The sequence below is a fragment of the Apus apus genome, chromosome 1 (genome assembly GCF_020740795.1).
Source record: "Apus apus isolate bApuApu2 chromosome 1, bApuApu2.pri.cur, whole genome shotgun sequence".
NCBI classification, from domain to species: domain Eukaryota; kingdom Metazoa; phylum Chordata; class Aves; order Apodiformes; family Apodidae; genus Apus; species Apus apus.
In genome coordinates, this window is record NC_067282.1 from 121267574 (window position 1) to 121288646 (window position 21073).

Consider the following 21073-nt stretch of genomic DNA (forward strand, 5'->3'; position numbering starts at 1 on the left):
AGCAAATTTATTTTAAAGCACAGGCATTAATAAGGATAGAACTTAAGCCTAGCAAAATAACTTGTACAGATTTTATTTGTCACACCTTCCCTTGCTTTTATGACATGTTTCCTCAGAAACTGGAACTATGAAATGTCATTTTGACAAATATTTTATACTCCTTGTCTGCAAAAAAATCAAGTAACTCATGCAAGCACACCTTTTGCAAGATCTGCAGCAACATTAGGTGAGGATACCACAGAGACCATACAGTCTGTCAGTGTTGACTGCAAAGTTTTGAGTCTCGTTGACATCTTTGCAATTTGTCTGGCCTTCATAGCTAATAAGCCTGATACTCTGCCATGTCAGAGTCAGAGCACTTCTTTTAGGAACCACTTTGTGCTTTTCCTGGAGTTCTTGCCAGGCTCTTTGAATTCAGAGTTGTGCTTGCAACACCTGAAGATGTGCTAGGCTTTGCTCAGAGGGTGAAGCAATAATGATCAATTGTATGGCTCCATACTCTTGTTATATTAAACTTCTAAGCAGTTAGCAGAAAGAATTCTTTATATAGCTCAGCAGGACCTTGGTTTTGCTCCTGATCAGTGGGAACTACTGTGAGGCTCAGGTTGCCTTTCAGAAGAGTAAGTATCAAGAGGTAAGTGACTTGGCAGAGGCTGGCTGTTGAAGCAGAGCTACAACCTGCATTCTCTGGTTGTCCGCTTGATGCTGAGTGTCTCACTGGGACCTGGACTTTTCCAGATGGACCTGGTTGTTTAAATGCACAGGAGCTGCATGAGAGGTGCAACCCACATCCATCAGTGAAATGGCAGCAGTCCAAGCTGGAGATAAAGGTCTGCTGATGGGCTAGAAAAGAGCAGCTGAGACTGCTCCATGAAGACAAGCTTTTTTTTGTCTCTTGCCAAAAGCCATGGGGAATCTCAGGGAAGTACAGACTGAGTAAATGGGTTTGGGCAGCCCTGGTGAACACTTCTGATTTGAACTCTGGTTTTGTCTTTGGATACGCAGGAGTCAATTTTCAGGATTGCTAACAGTCTGCAGGTTCCCACCAGCTGGACTACTCTGTAGTAGCAGAAAGTGTTCATCCTCTGCATTTGTATCCCAAATTTGCTAGCTCAAGTTGGAGGCTGCTGTTGAAACAGCTGCCTTTTCTGGCTTTTGGGCAGCCTAAGCAGAGAATAGTTACTTCCTTCTAAACTTCTATCTACACATGATAACACTTGAAATTATTTTTGTGTAAGAAGCTGTGTAGCTGAAACTGAAAAGCACTGCTCTAAGTTATGTGGTTTGGGTGTTTTCTAGAAACTCTTAAAAAAAAACCTTCAGTTTTTTAACCTACGGAAGTGGCTTTTTTAGGTCCTAACAGTGGCTTTAGCAACTTTCATCTGATATCTACAGGGAAAAAAAAAACAACTTAATTTTTCTCTGAGGGCTTGAGTCAACTTTGATAATTTATTTTTCACTTTAGTTATGTATGCTAGTTGCAAATGCTTTGTAAGAACATATATTTTTTTTCCTAATACGTCTTCAGATTTTGAACTTGAGCTTGAACTTTGGTATTAGATTTGTTTGTCAGACTTAAGTCTGTGCTTATACTTCAACAGTGTAATTTGTTTTGTTTGCAGTTGATTGTTGTTTTTTTTTCCCTATCCATCTTGAACAACTTGACAGATAAATGTGTGGGAGCTCTCACAAGCTGCTAATGGCTTTTAAAAGGCAAATCATTAAATAAGAACTCTTCCAGTGCATTGGGGAATTTCAGTGTCTGCAAAAAATAAGCTTCACTTTTAGCACTTCTGTGGCTATAACATGAATTGAGCAATAGAGATTCAGTGTCTGTCTATGGGGTGCAAATGAACTCAACTCTAATACTTGGAGACATTAAAATGTGGTTTCTGGGATGTTGGAAGTGTCGTGTTGGGCTGAAAATGCTCCACTGGGCTGGAAGCCTCGAGCAGTGGGATGAAAGGAAAACTTACATCTCTTCCTACTAGGAGCTTGGAGCAGTGATGGGAGGAACAGGCAAGTCTAGGCTTTTGACTGGTTTCTGTTCTTAGCCTGTAAGCTTGGCTGCTTGGAAGGGGATGAGATGATAGCTGTGTTTCTGATGGCTCTGAGCAAGAGCTGTTCACTTATCCTAGTGGCTTCCCTAACTGTTAAGGTATATAGAGTGACAGTACCAAAACTAAGCTAGATGGAAGCAAAATAGAAGCTTACAATGTGTTGCCCTAGATAATTTACCACCAGTGACGCAAATCTGCAGTCATTGTGTCTTAGCTACCAATCCAGCTAGTGTGCTGTGAGGGCATTAATAAATACACATTAACTGACATTTAACTTGCAAATTCATATGATAACAAATCTTAAAAGTAAATACTTTTAAAAAGAAGATTTCAAAAGGTGCTTTTTCCAAGTGTCCAGATAATCATCCACCTCTTACCCATGTTGTCTAGAAACCATAGTTCTAGCATGTGATTTTTAAAAATAAAAAGCTTTTTGCAAAAAAAGACTTGGATGTATTCTAAAGGTAGTGCTGTCTTGATGAGCAGTGTTGACAGATGGAGATTATTTTAGCACTTGAGTGCAAGGTAGTCTAACATCTTATCTACACAAACCAATGCTTTGGGGTTTTTTGTTTTTGTGTTAAACTATTTATCTGATACCATAGCCCTAATAGCCACGTGGCTGATATGTTGAGGTACTTTTTTGTGTTTTGAGATGACAGTTTTAAGCTAGACAAAATACAATATGTTGATGTCACTGGCACTTGTATTATTCTGTCAGGCATTTTCTTAGTCTAAGAAAAGAGTATATTTGGAGAAGTGAAAGCAAAGTGAAGTCAGAATTAGCTGATGCTGTATTTCACTTGAAGAAAAAAAAATCTAAATGGAAAAGTAAAAAGCAAAGGCCGTGAAGGTTGCATCTGAGCAGTAATGTGGATGATCACTTGAACTCAGGTAAGCATAAAGGGTAAAGGACTTGCATGGGGAGCAGCAGTGCTTTGTTTTGTGGCCTACTAGCTATCTCTGATACCTTGAGTGTGTAGATGTGAGTCTGTCCCCTGTCCTCTAGTTTAATGGGAAGCAAGCATTCATGGTTCTGATGGCAAATGTGTAATTTGCCAGGTTTTTATACATATGTGAAGCTAATTATTTTAAAAGCAAGTTAACTTAAGCAATTCTCTAATTGAACTAGTTAGACATAGTTTACCCCTTGTATTGATAAAAATCATGTAACGAGAAACAAACAAGTTTGGAGGATATTTTGGTAATGCTTATATGAAGCAGGCCTGAAGTGCAGTGGTGTAAAGCAAGTGAAATGGAAAGATCCTTCTTTTAATTCAGTATCTTTCTGAAAGGGTACCCATCCTCCTTGGGATGCAATACTTGCTTTATAGTGAATATTTTGAATATGTATCAAAACTCATCATTTACCAGCAGTCCTGGATGACTGGAAAAGTACCTTCAGATTGGAAATCAGCCTGTGTAGCCCCCATCTATAAGAAGGGACAGAAGCATGATCTGGGACATTATAGGCCTGCTCATTTGACTTGGGTACTAGGGAGGATGATGGAGCAGATCCTCCTGAGTAGCATTATGCAGTACGTTCAGGACAATCAGGTGATCAGGCCCACTCAGCATGGGTTCGTGAAGTCCAGGTCCTGTTTGACTAATCTGATCTTCTATGACAGGGTGACTCACTTATTAGATAAGGGGAGGGCTGTGGATGTTGTCTACCTTGACTTTAGTTTCCCACAGCATTCTCCTAGAGAAGCTGGCTGCTTGTGGCTTGGATGTGCCCATGCTTTGCTGGATAAAAAGCTAGTTGGATGTCTGGGTCAAAAAAGTTGTGTTGAATGTAGTTAAACCCACTTGGTGACCAGTCATGAGTGGTGTTCCCCAGGGCTTAGTGCTGGGGCTGCTGCTGTTTAACATCTTTATTGATGATTTGGATGAGAGCACAGAGTGCACCCTTAGTAGGTTTGCAGATGACACGAAGTTGGGTGCCAGTGTCAATCTGCTTGAGGGTAGGGAGGCCTGGAAGAGGGATCCAGACAGGCTTGACCAATGGGCCAAGGCCAATGGCATGAGTTTCAGTAAGGCCAAATGTTGGGTCCTGCATTTTGATCACAACAACCTCCAGCAACACCACAGGCTTGGGGAGGAGTGGCTGGAGAGCTGCCCAGCAGAGAGGGACCTGGGGGTGCTGATTGACAGCAGCTGAACATGAGCCAGCAGGGTGCCCAGGTGGCCAAGAAGGCCAACAGCATCCTGGCCTGCATCAGGAATAGCGTGACCAGAAGGACCAGGGAGGTGATGCTGCCCCTCAGCTTTGGTGGGGCTGCACCTCGAGCACTGTGTGCAGGTTTGGACACTGCAGTAACAGGAAGGACATTGAGGTGCTGGAGAGGGTGCAGAGAAGGGCAACTAGGCTGATTAGGGTCTGGGAACAGGTCTTCTGAGGAGAGACTGAGGGAGCTGGGGCTGTTCAGCCTGGACAAGAGGAGGCTGAGGGGAGACCTCATTGCCCTCTACAACTACCTGAGAGGAGGTTGTAGTTAGATGGGTGTTGGCCTCTTCTCCTAGTGATTAGTGACAGGACAAGAGAAAATGGGGTCAAGTTGCACCAGGGGAAGGAGGTTCAGATTGGATATTAGGAAAAAATTTGTCACAGAGTGGTGAGGCATTGGAACAGGCTGCCCAGGGAGGTGGTGGAGGCACCATCTCTGGAGGTGTTCAAAAAATGGGTAGATGTGTGTTTTGTGAGATGGTTTAGTGGTCATGGAGTGTAGGACTGATGGTTGGACTTGAGGATCTTGAAGATCTTTTCCAAACTTAATGATTCTCTGATGCAAGATTTTAGTGTGGGCCTGTGAGTTGTGTTGAAACAGTTAGCATGAGAAAACCTGCTGGTTTCATCTGACAATCTCTTATGTTTGTTCTTAAGTTAGCATTTATTTGAAAAAAGGTGCAGGGGGGTGGAATGAATTGCCAAAAGACAGCATAAATAACTGTATGCACTTAATATGGTTAATTAAGAGCAAGCTTATGGAGTGTGCAGTGGGTTCTGCACATGGGAGTGAGATCAGCCTTTGGAAGGATGTTTTACTAGCCTTTTTCTGTTCTGCCAAGAGGTCCTGCACCAAGCCCCAGGGGGGCATGGGAAAGTTCTTTAATAAATCTCATTTTACTAGTGCTCAGCTGGCATCTATGGACTAGAATGGGACATGAAATGATAGGTTCCCAACCATGTTTGTGCCACTGCTGAGACATGCTGGGGTTAGAGTTGGAGTAGGATGCAGAGGAGAGCTGAAGCAGATGTGGGTGCTCAGGTACTATGCTAGCACCACTGCTGTTAAAAAGGCTGGAAGGTATGGTGGAAATGTCAGGCCAGAGCAACAGCTGAGATAGGTCAGGAGCAGGCAAGGAGGTGTTGGTCTGTAGCATGAACAGAGCAAGAAGTTAGTGACTGGGTGATCATACACCTAGGAACTGTAGGATGAATTTGTAGCTGGAGTAAGGTAAAGCTTGTACCAATTTAGGAGGAAAGAAGGAGGGTGGTAACCAGCTGGGTAGGAGGTTGGGAATTGCAGCTGTGGGACCTCTGGACAATGTGCTGCTTGTGAGCAGGCTGAGCTTTTTGGCTGGCTTTTCTTGTTGCTGTTTGAAGTGCAAGCATTCTTCTGCCTCTCTAGCTCATGGGCATCAGGAAGACAGAAGCATCACAAAACTGCTCATGCGCTGCAGGCTGTGGCAGCAGCCATTTGCCTGGTTTCTGCGGCTAGTACTAAAACAACTGCTTACGTTTTACACCATATATGAAAGAAGAAAAGGCAGTCTTGGGCAAGCAAGAATTGATTTCTTTGTTCCTCTGTTCAGCTGTCTATAAGGTCCTTTGTGACTATTTCCTGGCTTTTTTTTAGTTTGTTTCTAGCATGTGAAGTGGGATTAATGTCGGAGTAGCTGGGTCAGCAGGTTAAACAGCTGTAGAGTGGGATTGAGGGTTATGTGTTCGTGGGAGTGCCATGGCCACTGAAGTGCCTTGTGCTCAGCACAGTTACCCAGAGGCCAAACAGAGGGAACGTTTGGCTTCTCAGCTCTGCTTTGGGAGATGTCTGTAAGTGGCTGGTCACCCCTATGAGATGGGGCAGATCTTCTTTTGAGACTGTGTTTGGGCATTGCAGTAACAAGATTTCTATGGTCAGATATTATGATCACAGAAAGCCAGAATTTTCATCTTGCTGCTATTTCTAAATTTTGGGTTGATGTATTTCCTTGTAAGCCACAAACCATTTTGTTTACAAGTGCTGGTCTTCTGCCTACAGCTACAGAACATGGGGAACCTTGCTCAAACTACTTCCTGTTTTTTTTTCTTCCTGAGACTTTGCCTGGGCCCCAGTCCTAATCAGAAACTCCCAGAAATGGTTTTTAGGATGAAGGCCTCCACGCACATTACATCCATCACTTGAAATATCCTTCAAATGAGCAAAAGCCTGAGGCTGGGATGCAGAACTCCTCATAGCAAGAAAACAGGCTTATCTATAGTTAGCAGCTCTCCTTGTATCTATTGTGTGGTCTTTGAAACCAAAGCCATGCGGAGATGGGTATATCTCCTGCCCCTTTCTGCCTTCATCCTCTCTTTATGTCAAGCCTTCAAAATTAAATGACAGTGTCAGCAGAGAGATTGCTGCTGCTTAATGAGTTTCAATTGGGTTGCAGATTGAAGCTCGACTCCTTGCAATGACAGATTAATAACTCCTTCTGCTGAAGCTCTCCAGCATGTTTTACGGGAGGGGGAATAATCATTGTCTGGGCTTTTTTCTTTTAAAATGAGAAGCTTGATTTCTTGCTAATGCCTGAGCCAGGTGATGTTACTGTAGATCTTTTGTATCAAGTGCCTTGATGTTATTCTTTTTTGGACTCTGAGGAGCTTGTGGCCTTCTGTTTGAGATAAGCTGAATGTTTCCAACATGTGTATGCAAATGGGGAGAAAAGCAGTAACAAACCACAACTACATAGCAAGTTTTCTGTTATACCACAGAGTCACTGCTGCTCCTGCTGTTCTTCTCAGGTGCCTGCAAGCATGGTCACCAATGTGCCTGGGGAGAACCATCTCAGTGTTTGGCGTTTTTCCTCATCTGGCTTAGAAGTCTGTGTTGAAAGAAACACTTTTGCTGCAGAGGACTGGTACCAGTTGCAGTTGGTGCCCTGTTAGAGTCACTTCTGTATGGGGCAAGGAGAGGGAGCCCTGGTGATGCAGAAATTAGTGTCTTTGTGGTTGGTCATTGTTGCTCACACCTCTAGAAACCACTGTTGTTAGTATTTTTTTGGCTTTCACTGCTTTGGGTTTTATGGCTAAGCAGGAATGCTTATAGTTTTGAAAGTACAAAGAATCTTTTAAAATGTTAATTATAGAAATATTTAACCACAACTGCTTTGTTAAGTCTGTGTTGCGCGAAACTGTGGTCACTCAGTAAACAAACTTGAAGATACGGGAACAAGTAGAGCTGAGAGTAGATGTAGACTCTGAGCTTCTTTGTAATCTCTTACAAATACGTATGCCTTTTATAACTGTGGTGTCTTAGTTCTAAGTTGAGAATGTTTCTCTAAATTGTCTTCTGTGGCTTGTCTGAGCTCTCCCACTGAGTCACTGCTAAAGTTGGGATTTGGGTCAGGAGCTTTGACTCACAGTCCTGTGCTTGGACCAGAGGCCACGTGTTCTTACCACAGGACAGCAGATTCTTCCAGGGCTAAGCCTTTAGTTTAGGCTCTTTAGTGTGTGGTGTGGGGTTGTGGTTTGGTGTGTGTTTCTTGTTTGGAGTTTTTTGCTGTTTTCCTCCCTCCTTTCTGAATTTTTACATTCTAGGGGAGAGTATAGGGAGCAATTTTTCTTACTGGTTATTGTTCTGCCACATCTTCCTGATTATATTTCTGTGGTTGCCATCTTATTTGGAACAAAGAACTTTTTTCCAGAATTATAACTCTCCTGTGCAAACTTGAAGCTGTATGTGAAACTTAATATAATTATTCAGAAATTAACTACTGAAACTCCAAAGCAATACTCTGTTTAAATAGATCTAGAGTTGTATTTTTTAATTACTTTTTTCCTACCTTCTCCTACTGCTTTGTTAACCCCATTATCAGTAAGAACATGCATTACAGAATAATGCATATCTGCCTGCCTGTGTAGTTCATAACTTTTTTTTACATTTCACTGTACGTATGAATATGTAGATCTCACTAACGTGACCTGACATGAAAAAGAGTTAGTTCCCCTAGGAAAAACTGGAGCAGCAGTTAGTCAAGGCATTTTTGACCATCAGAGTTTTTTTTTAGGAGGTTTTGTTTTCTGTTTTTGAACCCAAGGCTTGTGAGAGGGTCAACACCATGCATACGTCCAGCAACAAATAATCAACAAGTTAATTTGACATTTAGTTCTGCACAGTGTCCCAGTAACTTTTTGGACTAATCTGTTTATTTAAATTCAAAGCTGTGCTTAGTTTGGCTTATTTAAAAAGTGAATAGAATGCTTATTACAAAGACACCCTTGATAGCATAACACTGTGTGCCTAACAGGAAGAATTACCAGCTTGTTTTATTGCCTTTTAACTTCCTTATCTAAAATAGCTCTAAGGCAATGACAAAGCATGACCTTGAATATGTTGTTCAGCATTTCAGGTTTTGGATATCCCCAAAATTTCCATCAGACATCAAGAATTGTCATCACCTTCCTCTATTCCTTGTTGGAATTTTTTTCTTTTTCTTTTTAACTGAAATGTGGTGAGGCCTTGCCTCGTGTTTACGGTGCTAAACATTGTTCTGGTTTGGTTTGGTGGGTTTTTCGGTAGCGAGGGAAGGGTGCCAGGGGTGGCTCTGGTGAGAAGCTGAGAAGCTGCCCCTGCTCCAAACCCAGCCAAGGAGCCATTGAAGGGACAAGAGATGCACCTCTGCCATTAACATACGAAAGAGCTGAGGTAACACTTGAGCAGAAGGAGCAGCTAAAGAAAAAGGCTGTGCTGGAGAGGTGAGAGGCAGTGCTGGGGTGAAGATCATGGTAGTTTATGAGGAAGAAGGGACAGAAGGTGCCCAAGCAGAAGTTTCCCTGCAGCCCATGGCGAGATGGCAGCTGTCCCCCTGCACTCATGGAGGAACGTGGTGGAACATTCCCTGAAGGCGCCAGGAGGGGGGAACTTGGCCCCTGGACTTGGATTTTGTGGCCAGTGGATTTGCTGCCAGAGGACTCTGCCCACCTGTGGAAGACCCCGGGGCCAGGGGAGGTGGCTGTTCCCGAAGCAGCCCCTGACTCTGTGGGAAGCCCAGGCTGGAGCAGCTCCGGACCTCGTGGGAAGGACTCATGAAGGAGAGGTTGGTGGAGGACTCTCTGCCATGGGAGGAACCCCGTGGGGAAGCAGGGCAGGACTGTGAGGAATCCTTCTTCCTGAGGAGGAAGGAGCAGCAGGAACCACCAGCCTGTGAAGTGACTCTAAACCCCATCCCCTGTCCCCTTGTGCCGCTGGGGGGAAGGGGGGAGAGAAACCGGGAACAAAGGGATTTGGGCCCGGGAAGGAGGGAGGGGTGGGGTAACATATGCAAGCCCTGCTCTGTGTGTGTCTGTGTCCTGGGTGTGTGTGGTTAGTGTGAAATTACATTATTATTTTTCCCTAAGGTGAGTCTGTTTTGCCTGGGACCTTAATCGGTGAAGATCCCTCCTTGTCCTTTGTCTCGACCCAAGAGCTTCTAGTTGGGCTTTGTCCTCCTCATCCCACAGTGTGTGTGAGGGGGGAGTTAAGTGAGCGGCCATGGGGCTGGCTCTTTGTTGTCCTGTTGGGCCCAAACCATGACAAATATAAACTGGCAAAGACAAAGATTAATTTCACAACAGGCTTCCCATTTTTCAAGTCTCACCTCTTCTGCAGCAATGTGACAGGCTGATGCATGCCATGCTTGCAGTGTTGCACTGTTAAAGTAACAATGCTGAGTGTGGGACCCTAACAGAGGTCTGGAGCTCTATAGGCACCTGCTTAGCCCTTCTTCGAGGGGTCATCTGCTGGTGCTCCTCTGCACTTCTGTATGGGATAGCACAGTGAAAGACAAACAAATGGTGTACTGAGTGGGTTGCTGGAGGTGGTGTCTAATGTTTGATCTGATTTTCATGTGCAACATTACCCACTTGGTTCTGGATCAGAAGCAACGCTTGAATTACTTTGTAAGAAGTGTTTGAAGTTCCTCATGAATCACTGTCAAATTTGAAGGTGTGGATTGTATGGTTCAAAGGTAGACCCCTGTATTAGGAAAAACACTTTCCCTGTTGGTGTTTCAGGCTACTTAAACTCAAACTTTATCTTGATGCGCACAAACATCCTATAGTAAAACAAGCTGTGTGATAAATACTGTATATTATTATTATTAGTCTTCTACCTTGCAGATACTTACAGGGCTTTCTTTCATCCTTTTTGCCAAATTTTTCATCTTTGTGTCTGTCTTCAAGCTAGCAAAAAGTTCCATGTGGGAGAATGCAGGAAAAAAATCTAGACTTCCACACATGAGAAATCCTTTTAATGTTTTCTTTATGTGGTTTTTCAAAAGCGAACAGGTATCTTATTCACTGTAACATTGCACCATGAGGAAGCTGGTGTCCAAGTACCCAAAGTACACTGTTCTGCCTCTGTGTGGGTTGTGCTGAGGGGAGACAGGCTGTGTGCCATGGTGAGGCTGGGTATCACTGCTAACAGTGCTGCCCAGCTTGACAAATTAGGCCATCTGTAGTATACCTTTCAAAATGTATTACTCTTACACTAAAAGACTACTAGGAAATGCTTTTTCTCTGCTGTATCACAGTATCTGTTTTCCTGTAGTTCTGTGGCATTAACAGTAGTCGAACATCTCCTGGTCCCCTCATCTGCCTGCTTTCCCAAGGTTGAGTTGTGGCCCTGGGCAAGAGGCAAGTCAGGGTGGATTGGGGAGTGAAATTGTCCCTTTCTTGCTCTGCTGGGTTGTTTTGGTTTTGTTCAGACTTGTATTGCCACTTCTCTGATTTAGAGTCAGCAGTGCCGTTTGTGTTTAAACAAAAAAAAATAAAATAATCCCCAACTAAACCCGACTCCAAAGCAACAGAAATCCCCAAGACTGACCTAGGAAACAACCAAGCTGCTTTTTAAAGAAATCTTTGTGGGATAAAGTACCTGTCTGAGGGGTCGAAATGTTTGTGGGCAAGAGTGTGAATAGCAGAATACCAGAGGCTGAAAAGGACCTCTGTAGGTAGTCTTGTCCAGCCCTCAGGCCACAAACAGGCTCCCACAGCTTGGGTCTCTCAGGGCCATAGTCATGTGAGTTTTGGCTGTATGCATAGATGGCGATTATACAGCCTTTGTGGGCAGCCTGTTCTGGTACTCAGCCACTTCATTGTTAGAAACCGAAATCAAACCTTACCATTTTTTTTCCCCTGCACTGCAACAAGTTTGTTGCCTTTAGTCTTAATCACTGTGCACTTTTCCAAAGAGCTTGACCTTCTCTTCTCTGTCTTCCCTGTAGATAGCTGCCAACAGCAATAAGATCTCTGCTGAGTCTCCTTCAGCCTGAAACATGATTGACACAAATGTGATGCATAGGGAAGGACCCTCAGTATTTGGTGCCTGGCTCTTTACCAGGAGTGTATGAAAGAAACAGTATCTAAACAGAGTTGAGTTCAAGCATTGATCCAGTCCACTGAGGCACAGTTTGAATTCACTGATTGAACTATGTGTTGTGGAGTGCAGATACCTTCAGTTCCCATATTTTCAAGCCTGCTGAAGCTCCCTGAAACCTTAGGGCTGGTTCTTCAGCAGAGAATTGGGCTGGAAACCATACAGAACTCTGCTCTGACCAAGGACAGATGCTTGTTCTTGTGCCTGTCTATCTGAATTCATATTCTCACTTCTGTGAGTTCTGTATTCAAACAAAAGCAAAAGTAAATATGCCATTTTTAAATGGTGTACTGTGTGGATCGGTGTGAACTAGGTCTGAAGCCTGATGTTTGGGGATTTTTTTATTAGTAGTAGTGGTTTGTCTTAAAAGGGAAAAAGTTTTCCCAGCTTTTTAATGCTTCATTTCCCGTAAGTGTTCTTTGTGTACCAGCTGCATGATCAGCATTGTACACAGAAGATAATGGCATAAATGCTTTCTCATGTGAAAGTGAGAATGTGAGTATTGAACATTAATTTTTGAGATTATCCTTCTGGAGTCTTTGAGCAGTGATGCAAACTTATCTTTGCAACAGTTGCTACAACCCCTAAACTTTGAAAATAAGGGTCTACTCAATTTTTTTTAATGTATTTGTAGCCCATTTCTAGATTGTGGGTTTTTTTTCCCCTCATGACCATCTTGTAGTAAAAAGTGCTGGATTAGTGGCCCTAGAGATTCCTGTTTTGAAGAGGTGAAATGTTCTTAAGCAGTGAGATAAATACTTGCTCTATTGGTCCATGTTCTCCATAAACTCTTCACCATCAAGACTTTGTGGTGCAGAAGTAACATGGAAATTGCATGCTGATTCTTCTGTGTCCGTTCCTAGCCTCTGGCTTCCATCTCTCCCCTTGCTTCCAAATAAGTGACAACACTATACAGATTTTATTGTGTTAATAGCTTAGAAGTAAGTCTAGAGTATCCCATTAGGTTTGTCCATTTAGCAATGTCAGGTGTCTCTTTTCTGTTTTTGTTCTGCAGCTGCAACTGTGATGTTCATGAAGTGGTTGCAATGATGTATCCAGAGAGAACTTAAAAAAGGATGCCCTTGCTTTCCATGTAACACCTAATGGCAGGCAGCTGAGTAAGGGCATCCTTTCTGAAGCTGTAAATCAGGCTGTTCAGTCTGCCTGAAGAGTGCTTAGGTTTTCAGGTTTTTTGGGACCTCAGGGGCTGACTAAATATATAAGCTTTGTTAATGTTGCTTTATCAAGTGATACAGGATGTAGAAGTGGTCTAACAAGTCCAGTAAATCTTTAGCATGTAAAAGACTTGATGTTCATTGGAAAAATGAAAATACTTTCATAGACTTTTCCATAATGACCTTAATTTTTTTTTTGAAAAGCATTAATGACTTAAGGTTTTCTGCAGCTCACATCTCTGTCAAACGTGTCCAGTTGGCACATTTCACTTTAATGTTCAAAGCCTGTAATTTTTGGGCCTGTATGATAAATATAGCAGTATGCCTGTACCTTTGTAAGACTGGGGAACTCTCACCTCTCAACTCATCTTTTGAACTCCTAGTATTTTTTTGTTAATGAAGCTGCTTGTTGTAGTTGTGTGGCTTTCTTGGCACCTTCTATTTTCATGCCTATTTCCTTTCACAGCTGAGCCCCATGTAGCTTTAGCCAGTCAACTGTTCCTTGCCTTGACCAGCTGCTGCTGTCTCTGCTGGCCTCCTGTCTCAACAACAGCCCCCCTGGTCCCAGCTGCATCCTGCTGTGGGACAGCAGCCTGGCAGCAGGCATTTGATATTCCTAAACAGTGAGGTCCTCAGTGCACAGGTCATCCAGTTTGGTATTTTATCAGTAGAAGGTGTTTGAAAACAGGGTATTTCCCTGTGTTAGCTGAGCCATGTAACACTGTGGGTTAAAGAAAGTTTTGCTTCAAGCACTGGGCAACAGTTATCAATATAATTGCTGTTATCCTCAAAACTTATTTTAAAATGATAACTGGTATATGATAAATATGGAGTGGATTATATCTACTTGTATAATGCAATCACATCCTGCTCTCCAGTGCATTTTGCTAATGCAATAGCAATGGGGGTTTTCCATCTGCTTTTGCAATGGATTCACTGAAGGACAGTCTCTCAGCCTGAGAGGGAAGCTATTACATTTATTGGTGTCCCCCTCTCTATTCTCAGCTTAGTAGCAGTATAATTTGGCTTTGTGCCACTGCTATGCATAAGCTCATCTGTACTGTTTTAATTCTGGCTTCTGATTTACTACAGGATTTCCGGCTGATGCTGGTTAGATCAGTTTTTAACAAAGTCTTCTTGATGTATTCTGTGAGCCTAGCTCTTCCTGTGTGTGAGAGGGGCGAGAGCAGCAGAAAGCTTTGGCTGGTTGCCTGGCTGGGTTGATGGGGAGGTCTTTAGCCATAACTGGTAGTGCAAGTGGCTAGAGGTGACTGGCCCTAACCTGTCATTTGTGCAGAGTTGCACTTCTGCTGCATCCATCATGCATAGCTCCAGGATTGTTAGGAGCAGGCTTGTATAAACCTCTGTAATTAAATTGTTAGCATTTGAAATTTCAGTAGGTAGATTTATCTTGCTGAGGGGAGCTTCTTTTCCTGTGTCTTCTTTAAGTACAGACTTCTCTTTTCTAAACAAGATACATCTTAATCTTCCTGTTGCTTTTAAATTATCTTGTTGCCACTATGTTCTCTTGATTATAGAGGAAGAGAGCTGGGGAAAAGATGCCCATCAGTGTCACAGCTACTACCTGCTGTATCCTGTCTTACATGAAAACTACTTTTTCCTCTCTGATCTTCAAGAGAATGAAGTGTGTTCTTTGGCTTTTTGAGGGTACATTTTGGTTACTTTTTACACTCTGCTATAAACAGAAGTTTGGGGTTGTTTTTGTGGTGTGTGGTAGGATTATTTTTTTTTTATTTTATTACCTGTCAACTTAGTTTAGCATCTGGAGAAACAGATTTATGGTAGCTGAGTAAGGGTCACAGGGAACACAACCTGCGTTGGGTACTGACTTATCAAGAAAAGCATCTGTCTTCATCTTGCAGTTGTCTGGAATGAGGATTAAATTGCAGATCATCCTAAAGAGACAGGGGAGTCTTTAGTAAGTGGTTATAAATTTTTTTTACTTACCAGACCAAAACCAATTTGACTGTTCTTATGTGTTCTTTCCACAGAACTGGGGCCTTGTTCTTAGTACCGTGTGAAAGGACTGGTGCTCAGTTAAAACCTTGTGCTTCTTCAGCCTCCTTGCATGCCCCTTCCATTAGGTTACAATTTTTTTTAATTGCTTTTGATGCATGTTTAAGTTGATGCACTTATTGAGAGTGTTTTCTGTTTGGATTTTGTCTAGGCTGTCTGACCATTTCTTATATTCTTGAATCTTGGGTCTCTTATGACTGCTGGTTTTTTTACCTTTCTTCTTGGTTTTGTGAAAAGTGGCAAATGCTCACAAAAGACACATAGTTGGCTTTTTTGTGCATGTCATCCAAACCTTAGTTGCAAAGTTTACAGAGTATGAAGGAGATTGTGCAACAAGCATTGTTTGCTTGCTTAGAATCACCAGGCAAAAAGGTGCATCCTTGCTGCAGCTGTAAAATATTACAGCAAACATCACTGCTTCAGCTCAGTTATGACCACGTTTTCAGCAGTCATTATTTGCCAGCAATCTATCTACTCTGTTCTGCCCTTGGGCAGGTGGAATGTGTTTGTGTCCTGGTGTTTAGCTTCTCATTCATCTCGGTGTTTATGTGCCAGAGGTGTGAATGAGGGTGAGAAAGATAAAATGCGAAGCAGAGTATTTTGTTTGTCACTTCAGGCTTATATCAGGTTTTATGAATCCATCAGTAGTTTTGATGTGCTCAGGGCTTCTCTTCCTCTGCAGGAAACGTAGTGAAGATTCACTGCGTAATGTTTATGGTGTATGTATGCTTGCAAGGTTCATGCACTATACCCTGGATAGTAGGTAACTTGGAAATAGGAAAGCTAGGTATGGGAGTGGCAAATCAGCCTCACGGATTTCTGACTCTCTTCCAGGACTCATAGTGGGGGTGATCTTGAGGTACGGGACTCCCTCTACCAGTGGCCACGACAAGCCGTTCAGCTGCTCGCAGGAGGACAGGCCCTTCACCACCCTGCTGGTCAACGTCAGTGGGAAGTTCTTTGAGTACACACTCAAAGGGGAGATAAGCCCTGGGAAGATCCACAACGTGGAGCAAAACGACATGTTACGAAAGGTTGAGACTATTTCTTGTGCTTGGCTGAGCGTATCTCCTTGATCTACCCTTCCCTCCCTCCTTCCCCCTCCAGCTCATTCGAGCACTAGGTGGTATCAGGTGTCTGGGTTCCTGATAGTAACAGCATTTCAATGCTAAATTCAAAAGCACCTTCTGCAATGTATCTCTGATGGCAAAACTGTGCTCTGCTGCATGTATGTAGTGCTTTCCCAAAGCCCATGGTTGCTGTTTGGAGACTTAATGTATGCTTCTAACATCTGTAGAATTCATAAAGATGAGCTGAACAAAAAAAAGCCTGATGCTGCCTTGTATAAAACAATGTAAGGTAAAATATCATTTCTTTGTGAAAAGTGATTGTTTCTTAGTGGCTGTTTTCCTAGGGTTTTTAAATTTGTTTATTGTCAGGAAACAGTTCCTGTTTACATCCCTATATATATATGTCTATTTCTAATTGAAATTTCCTATTTTATTTTTTAGGTAACGTTTGACCCAGAAGTTTTTTTCAATATACTGTTGCCTCCTATTATTTTTCATGCTGGTTACAGCCTGAAGAAAGTAAGTGTAATAATTTCTGAGAATAGCTTTTTTTTTTTAAATATGAAACTGCTGATTTGTTCAGGACTGCAGTCTCCATTTCAAGCATAACTTTTTTTATGCCAGTAAGGAAAATCTAATTTCCTCCATAGATGATTAGGTCGTATTGTTTTAAGACAAAATACATTTGCTTTTTACTATAAACACATTAAACTCTTTAATCTTGCTCATTTGTTTTCCTTTGGACTTTGCCAGAAGTTAACATCAGTTTCATCAAAAGTAAAACATTTCCTGCAATGAATTGTTTTGGTCCTTCTCAAATACCCAAAATGTGGTAAATTATGTTGAGAAGTGGATCTGTGCCTGAATTCAGTGGGGATGTGCCAGACCCAGAATGGCAGAAGAGTCTAGATTTTGCTCTCACTTGAAGAGGCCATGAACTGATGCTGGCTTTCAGTTTTGCAGCTAACTCTTACACCTCTTATGAAAATATCTGTGTGGAAAGCTTCCTGTCAATAAGCTACATGTGGGATTTATTACATGATTCAGATTTGGTTTATTAAATTTACTGAAGCTGGACAAAATATACATTGCAGTAATTGGAGCATTTCTCTGAAATGGAAAACTGTTTCTGTGTGTTAATGCAAGTGTAGTAGTGTGCTGTATGTTTTTGGACAGGTGATATAGCTTTGCTTTTAATAAGTATATCAACCTCTCTTTTCCTATGCAGAGACACTTTTTCAGAAATTTGGGATCCATTTTGGCTTATGCCTTTTTAGGAACAGCTGTCTCTTGTTTTATTATTGGGTAAGTGAACTTTGTGATATCAGTTCCTTTCTATACTAAAGTTTAAGTTGATAGAGTGTATGTTGAGCCTTCCAGATTGCTTCAGACTGGTAATTTGTTTGAGTACTTCATTTGTGTATCCTCCAGACAAAAAGCAAATGTAACTTTTGCTGTGATTTATTCCACTCTGAACAATACTGTCTCTTGAAATAATATTATCAAGATTGAATCACTTGACAAGTCCACAGTACTGAAGAGTGTCATCAAGTTTTTGATGTAGCAGTCCAGTCCAAAACAAAATATCTTCTTAGACTCTTACTGGAATTGAATTTACCTTGTATTGTCGACAGTATTTGTAATAGAATTTTAGCTATCCAACTTCTAGAGATGTCCTTTCAGTGCCCACATGCATGCATATGCTCCCTCTTTCTCTGAATGTATGTATATATATACAAAATGTTATGTGTATATGTACATTCACATTTAGTTGGAGATGGCTAGTCATGTTGGTTTATCTGCATACAGTCTCTTATGCTGCTAATATTACTGTCTGGTTATATGCATATTCTGAAATAGAGAAATCCTGAATTGCATAGGTGACCTTTGTTAGTATCTCAAAGAATTTCATGAGAGAAATGCTTTGAAGGCTGTTTTTGGCTGGTGAACTGTATCAGGAGAAGCAATACTGAAGGGAATTTTCAGTGGGGAAAAGTTCCCACTGGTGGAAGAATGAAGCAACCTGTAGATTCTATGTACTAGTTGTGCAAACAGTTTTTGTCCTTTGCTTACTGGTTTTAAATGATACCTTCTGGCTCATGTATCACTTGACTCAGCTCCTGGGTTTGAGGGTTTAAACTATGGCAGTGTTCCACAGAGCTGTAGCATAATAACCAAGGCCACCTGAAATATTGTTGCTTGTGCTTTTCCTTTGCCTGTCGGAAATGCCCCATCTTGTTTGACTGGGACTGTTTTATCCTCTTTCTTTTCAGGAATCTCATGTATGGGGTTGTGAAACTAATGAAGTTGGTGGGTCAGCTCTCTGATAAATTCTACTATACAGACTGTCTCCTCTTCGGCGCAATAATATCTGCCACTGATCCAGGTAGCTTGCTGAACATTTTAAAAAAACTTTTCAAAGCAATCCCATTTCTGGGATTTTTGGCTGCATAGCATGAAGATATTAAAAGCACTTTATTTTCAGTTCTGTTGTGCTAATATCTCTGATCCTCTTCTCTGAATTGCATAGAAGTTTTGAGCGTTGTGAAAACTGTTCTCAGTTGGTTTGGTGATGGACTGGTATGACATTATATGTTTGGGGAAAAAATGTAACTTTCCTGTTCAGATAATTTTTTTCCTCAGTAGCTTTTTTTTTGTTGTGTGCATCAAGTTTAAGACTGCAAATAGATCAAATTTCACATTGTCTTGACAGCAGGACTTCCTTCTTTAGCTATATTGCTTGGGACATTGAATGATTTAAGAGCAATATTTGAAGCTTTAAGGTGTGGGGATTTTTTTTTTAATCTTTCAAATTAACTGCATGTTTTACAAGTTAAAGCAGAAGAACACTCTTCTGGGAAAGAAATTTGACCTTTTGCCAAAATAATCTAGTTATCCTTCAAAAGTCCAGCAGGCTCACATAAGTGTCTCTGCTTGACAGGTCAGTCTGGAGAGCTGGTGTGTGTCAGGGGCCAGGGTAAGGAGTGGTGAAGTATGAAGCTTGACATCTTAAAATAGCTAATGTGAGGTGCTTGGTGGTGGTTTGTGCAAAAATGGGAAGTAGCTCCTGTGATTGAGCTGAGCTCTGAACAGCTGGTAGTGACACACCATTTATGCAAAAAATCACCATGTGATTTATTTATTTTTAAGCTCATATATGGGAATATCTTCAAGCTCATGGTCTTTCATCTCAAACTGAAGTTTCTTGAAAGGATGGTTTTAAATATTCAGCAGTCTTGCCCTTTTCAAATTTGGCACAAATGCACACTCCTGTGACATAGTGTATGCTATGGGAAACACTTAGGATTATTAGCACTGTTTTTGCAATGGCTGAAATAATAAAGCTATGTCAACAATCCATGCAGTCTTTAAAAGTAGCAAGATCTGCACAGCATTTTGTGGATTATCATCTATGGAATCTTCTACAAAAAAAACATCAGAGCTTTGGTTAAAATGCTTTGCCCCATGCTCCTTGATTATGGGGCCCTTCCTATAAACACTGTGCAGATGGGAGGACAGCAGAGCCACCTCCTAAAATTGATAGGTAAACATGACTGGTCTGTTTCCCTGATTAATTTTGATCCTGTACTTCAATTCCTGGGTTTTGGTGCTTTAGGCAAACTGGAATGTCTGCTCACACAGTCTTTCCTGAAGTCATCCAGTGTGTGTTTTTTCTCTTTTCTTTCTATAGTTACCGTGCTAGCAATATTTAATGAGCTGCATGCTGATGTTGACCTCTATGCCCTTCTGTTTGGGGAAAGTGTGTTGAATGACGCTGTTGCCATTGTTTTATCTTCGTAAGTAACCACCTGAGTTTCTACTCTGAAGTGACTCAATTACTTCTGGTATTTGTCTACAAGAAATGCCTTTTTTTTCCCCTAAAAAAGTTATTTCTAAATGCAAATGGGTTGTCTTGTACTGAATTAATAAACATTGCCCACATTTGCTAAGATCTCTCATACACACATAAGCAAGAAAGGCAAATTTGCCTTCAGCATGGGATTGCCTCTTCTGTTGTTCAGATTTTTTTTTTACAGAATAAGACTTGGGTGATGCCACTTCTGACTTCACATTGTGTTGCTCTCTTTCTAGATCTATAGTTGCCTATCAGCCAACAGGTGAAAATACCCATGCTTTTGATGCGGCAGCATTTTTCAAATCTGTTGGTGTTTTCCTGGGAATATTCAGTGGTTCTTTCATGATGGGAGCAGTGACGGGGGTTGTGACAGCTCTGATATCCTTTTTCATGTTTCACTTTTCCAACCTAGATGCCACATTCAGGTATTAACAGGGCTCTCCTGTTTCCAACTAGAGCAGAATTGGCTCTGGCTTGTAATCTGCGTGTGAAGATGTGATCAGTATTCCTTGGGCCTTTGTCTATAGAAAGGCATTATAGATACCCACAAAAATCAACTTTTTTTCAGTGTGACTGTGGCCATACTAAATAGAAGTTTTAATGATGTTTCTGCATGCTGGAAGCCAAGGGGAGGCCCTAAATGCACATGTCCTAATGTTCAGTTTCTTTTTATGAAATTAAGAAAATAGTTTTTGTTCTTAGGCTTGAAAGACATCTTGTATGTTAAGTGGTGTTTTATTCTGTCTTCAGGAAAATCACTAATAGCTCTTTCTGACCCCAGGATGTTCTCAGGGTCATGTATTTAAACTTTCTGCTGGAAATCTGATGTTGGCCATCTTGGTTAAGGTTGTATGTCTACCAGAGTGAACATCATAACATTATGTGCATCGCATGATCTGTCAGGTTCTCTTGGAGCCTACTGCTACTATTTGATTAGAGTTCTTAGGTGCTCAGCAAGCAATCTGAGGGTTTTGATTTAGGCTTAGGCTGTACACCTTAGGCCTGACCTGCTCCAGTAATCTTTATGCTTCTTCAAGGAAAAAGTTAAAATTCTTTGCTTTCAGACTGGCAGGTATAACCGTATTTGTGCATATCCCAGATTGCTTTGATCTTGCTAGACTTCTGAACACTGACCTAAAAGGGGTAAAATGTGAGATTTCTGAACAATAATCATGAACCTGTGGCTCTTCATCTTAAGCAGTGTCTCAACTGTATTTTGGTTATATACACTCTGTGCAGATTTGTCTGATATGCC

At 41.7% G+C, this 21073-nt stretch overlaps 1 protein-coding gene across 2 annotated transcripts in view; it reads left to right on the forward strand.

The window, feature by feature from the left end:
* SLC9A7 (solute carrier family 9 member A7) overlaps positions 1 to 21073 on the forward strand; it is a 72262-nt gene that overhangs the window by 19470 nt on the left and 31719 nt on the right. For both annotated transcript variants that reach the window (XM_051619773.1, XM_051619784.1), the window contains exons 2-7: positions 15727 to 15926; positions 16404 to 16481; positions 17191 to 17267; positions 18236 to 18348; positions 19654 to 19759; positions 20055 to 20196. In XM_051619773.1, the coding sequence (XP_051475733.1) occupies positions 15727 to 15926; positions 16404 to 16481; positions 17191 to 17267; positions 18236 to 18348; positions 19654 to 19759; positions 20055 to 20196 (716 nt within the window). The remainder of the gene's footprint in view (positions 1 to 15726; positions 15927 to 16403; positions 16482 to 17190; positions 17268 to 18235; positions 18349 to 19653; positions 19760 to 20054; positions 20197 to 21073) is intronic.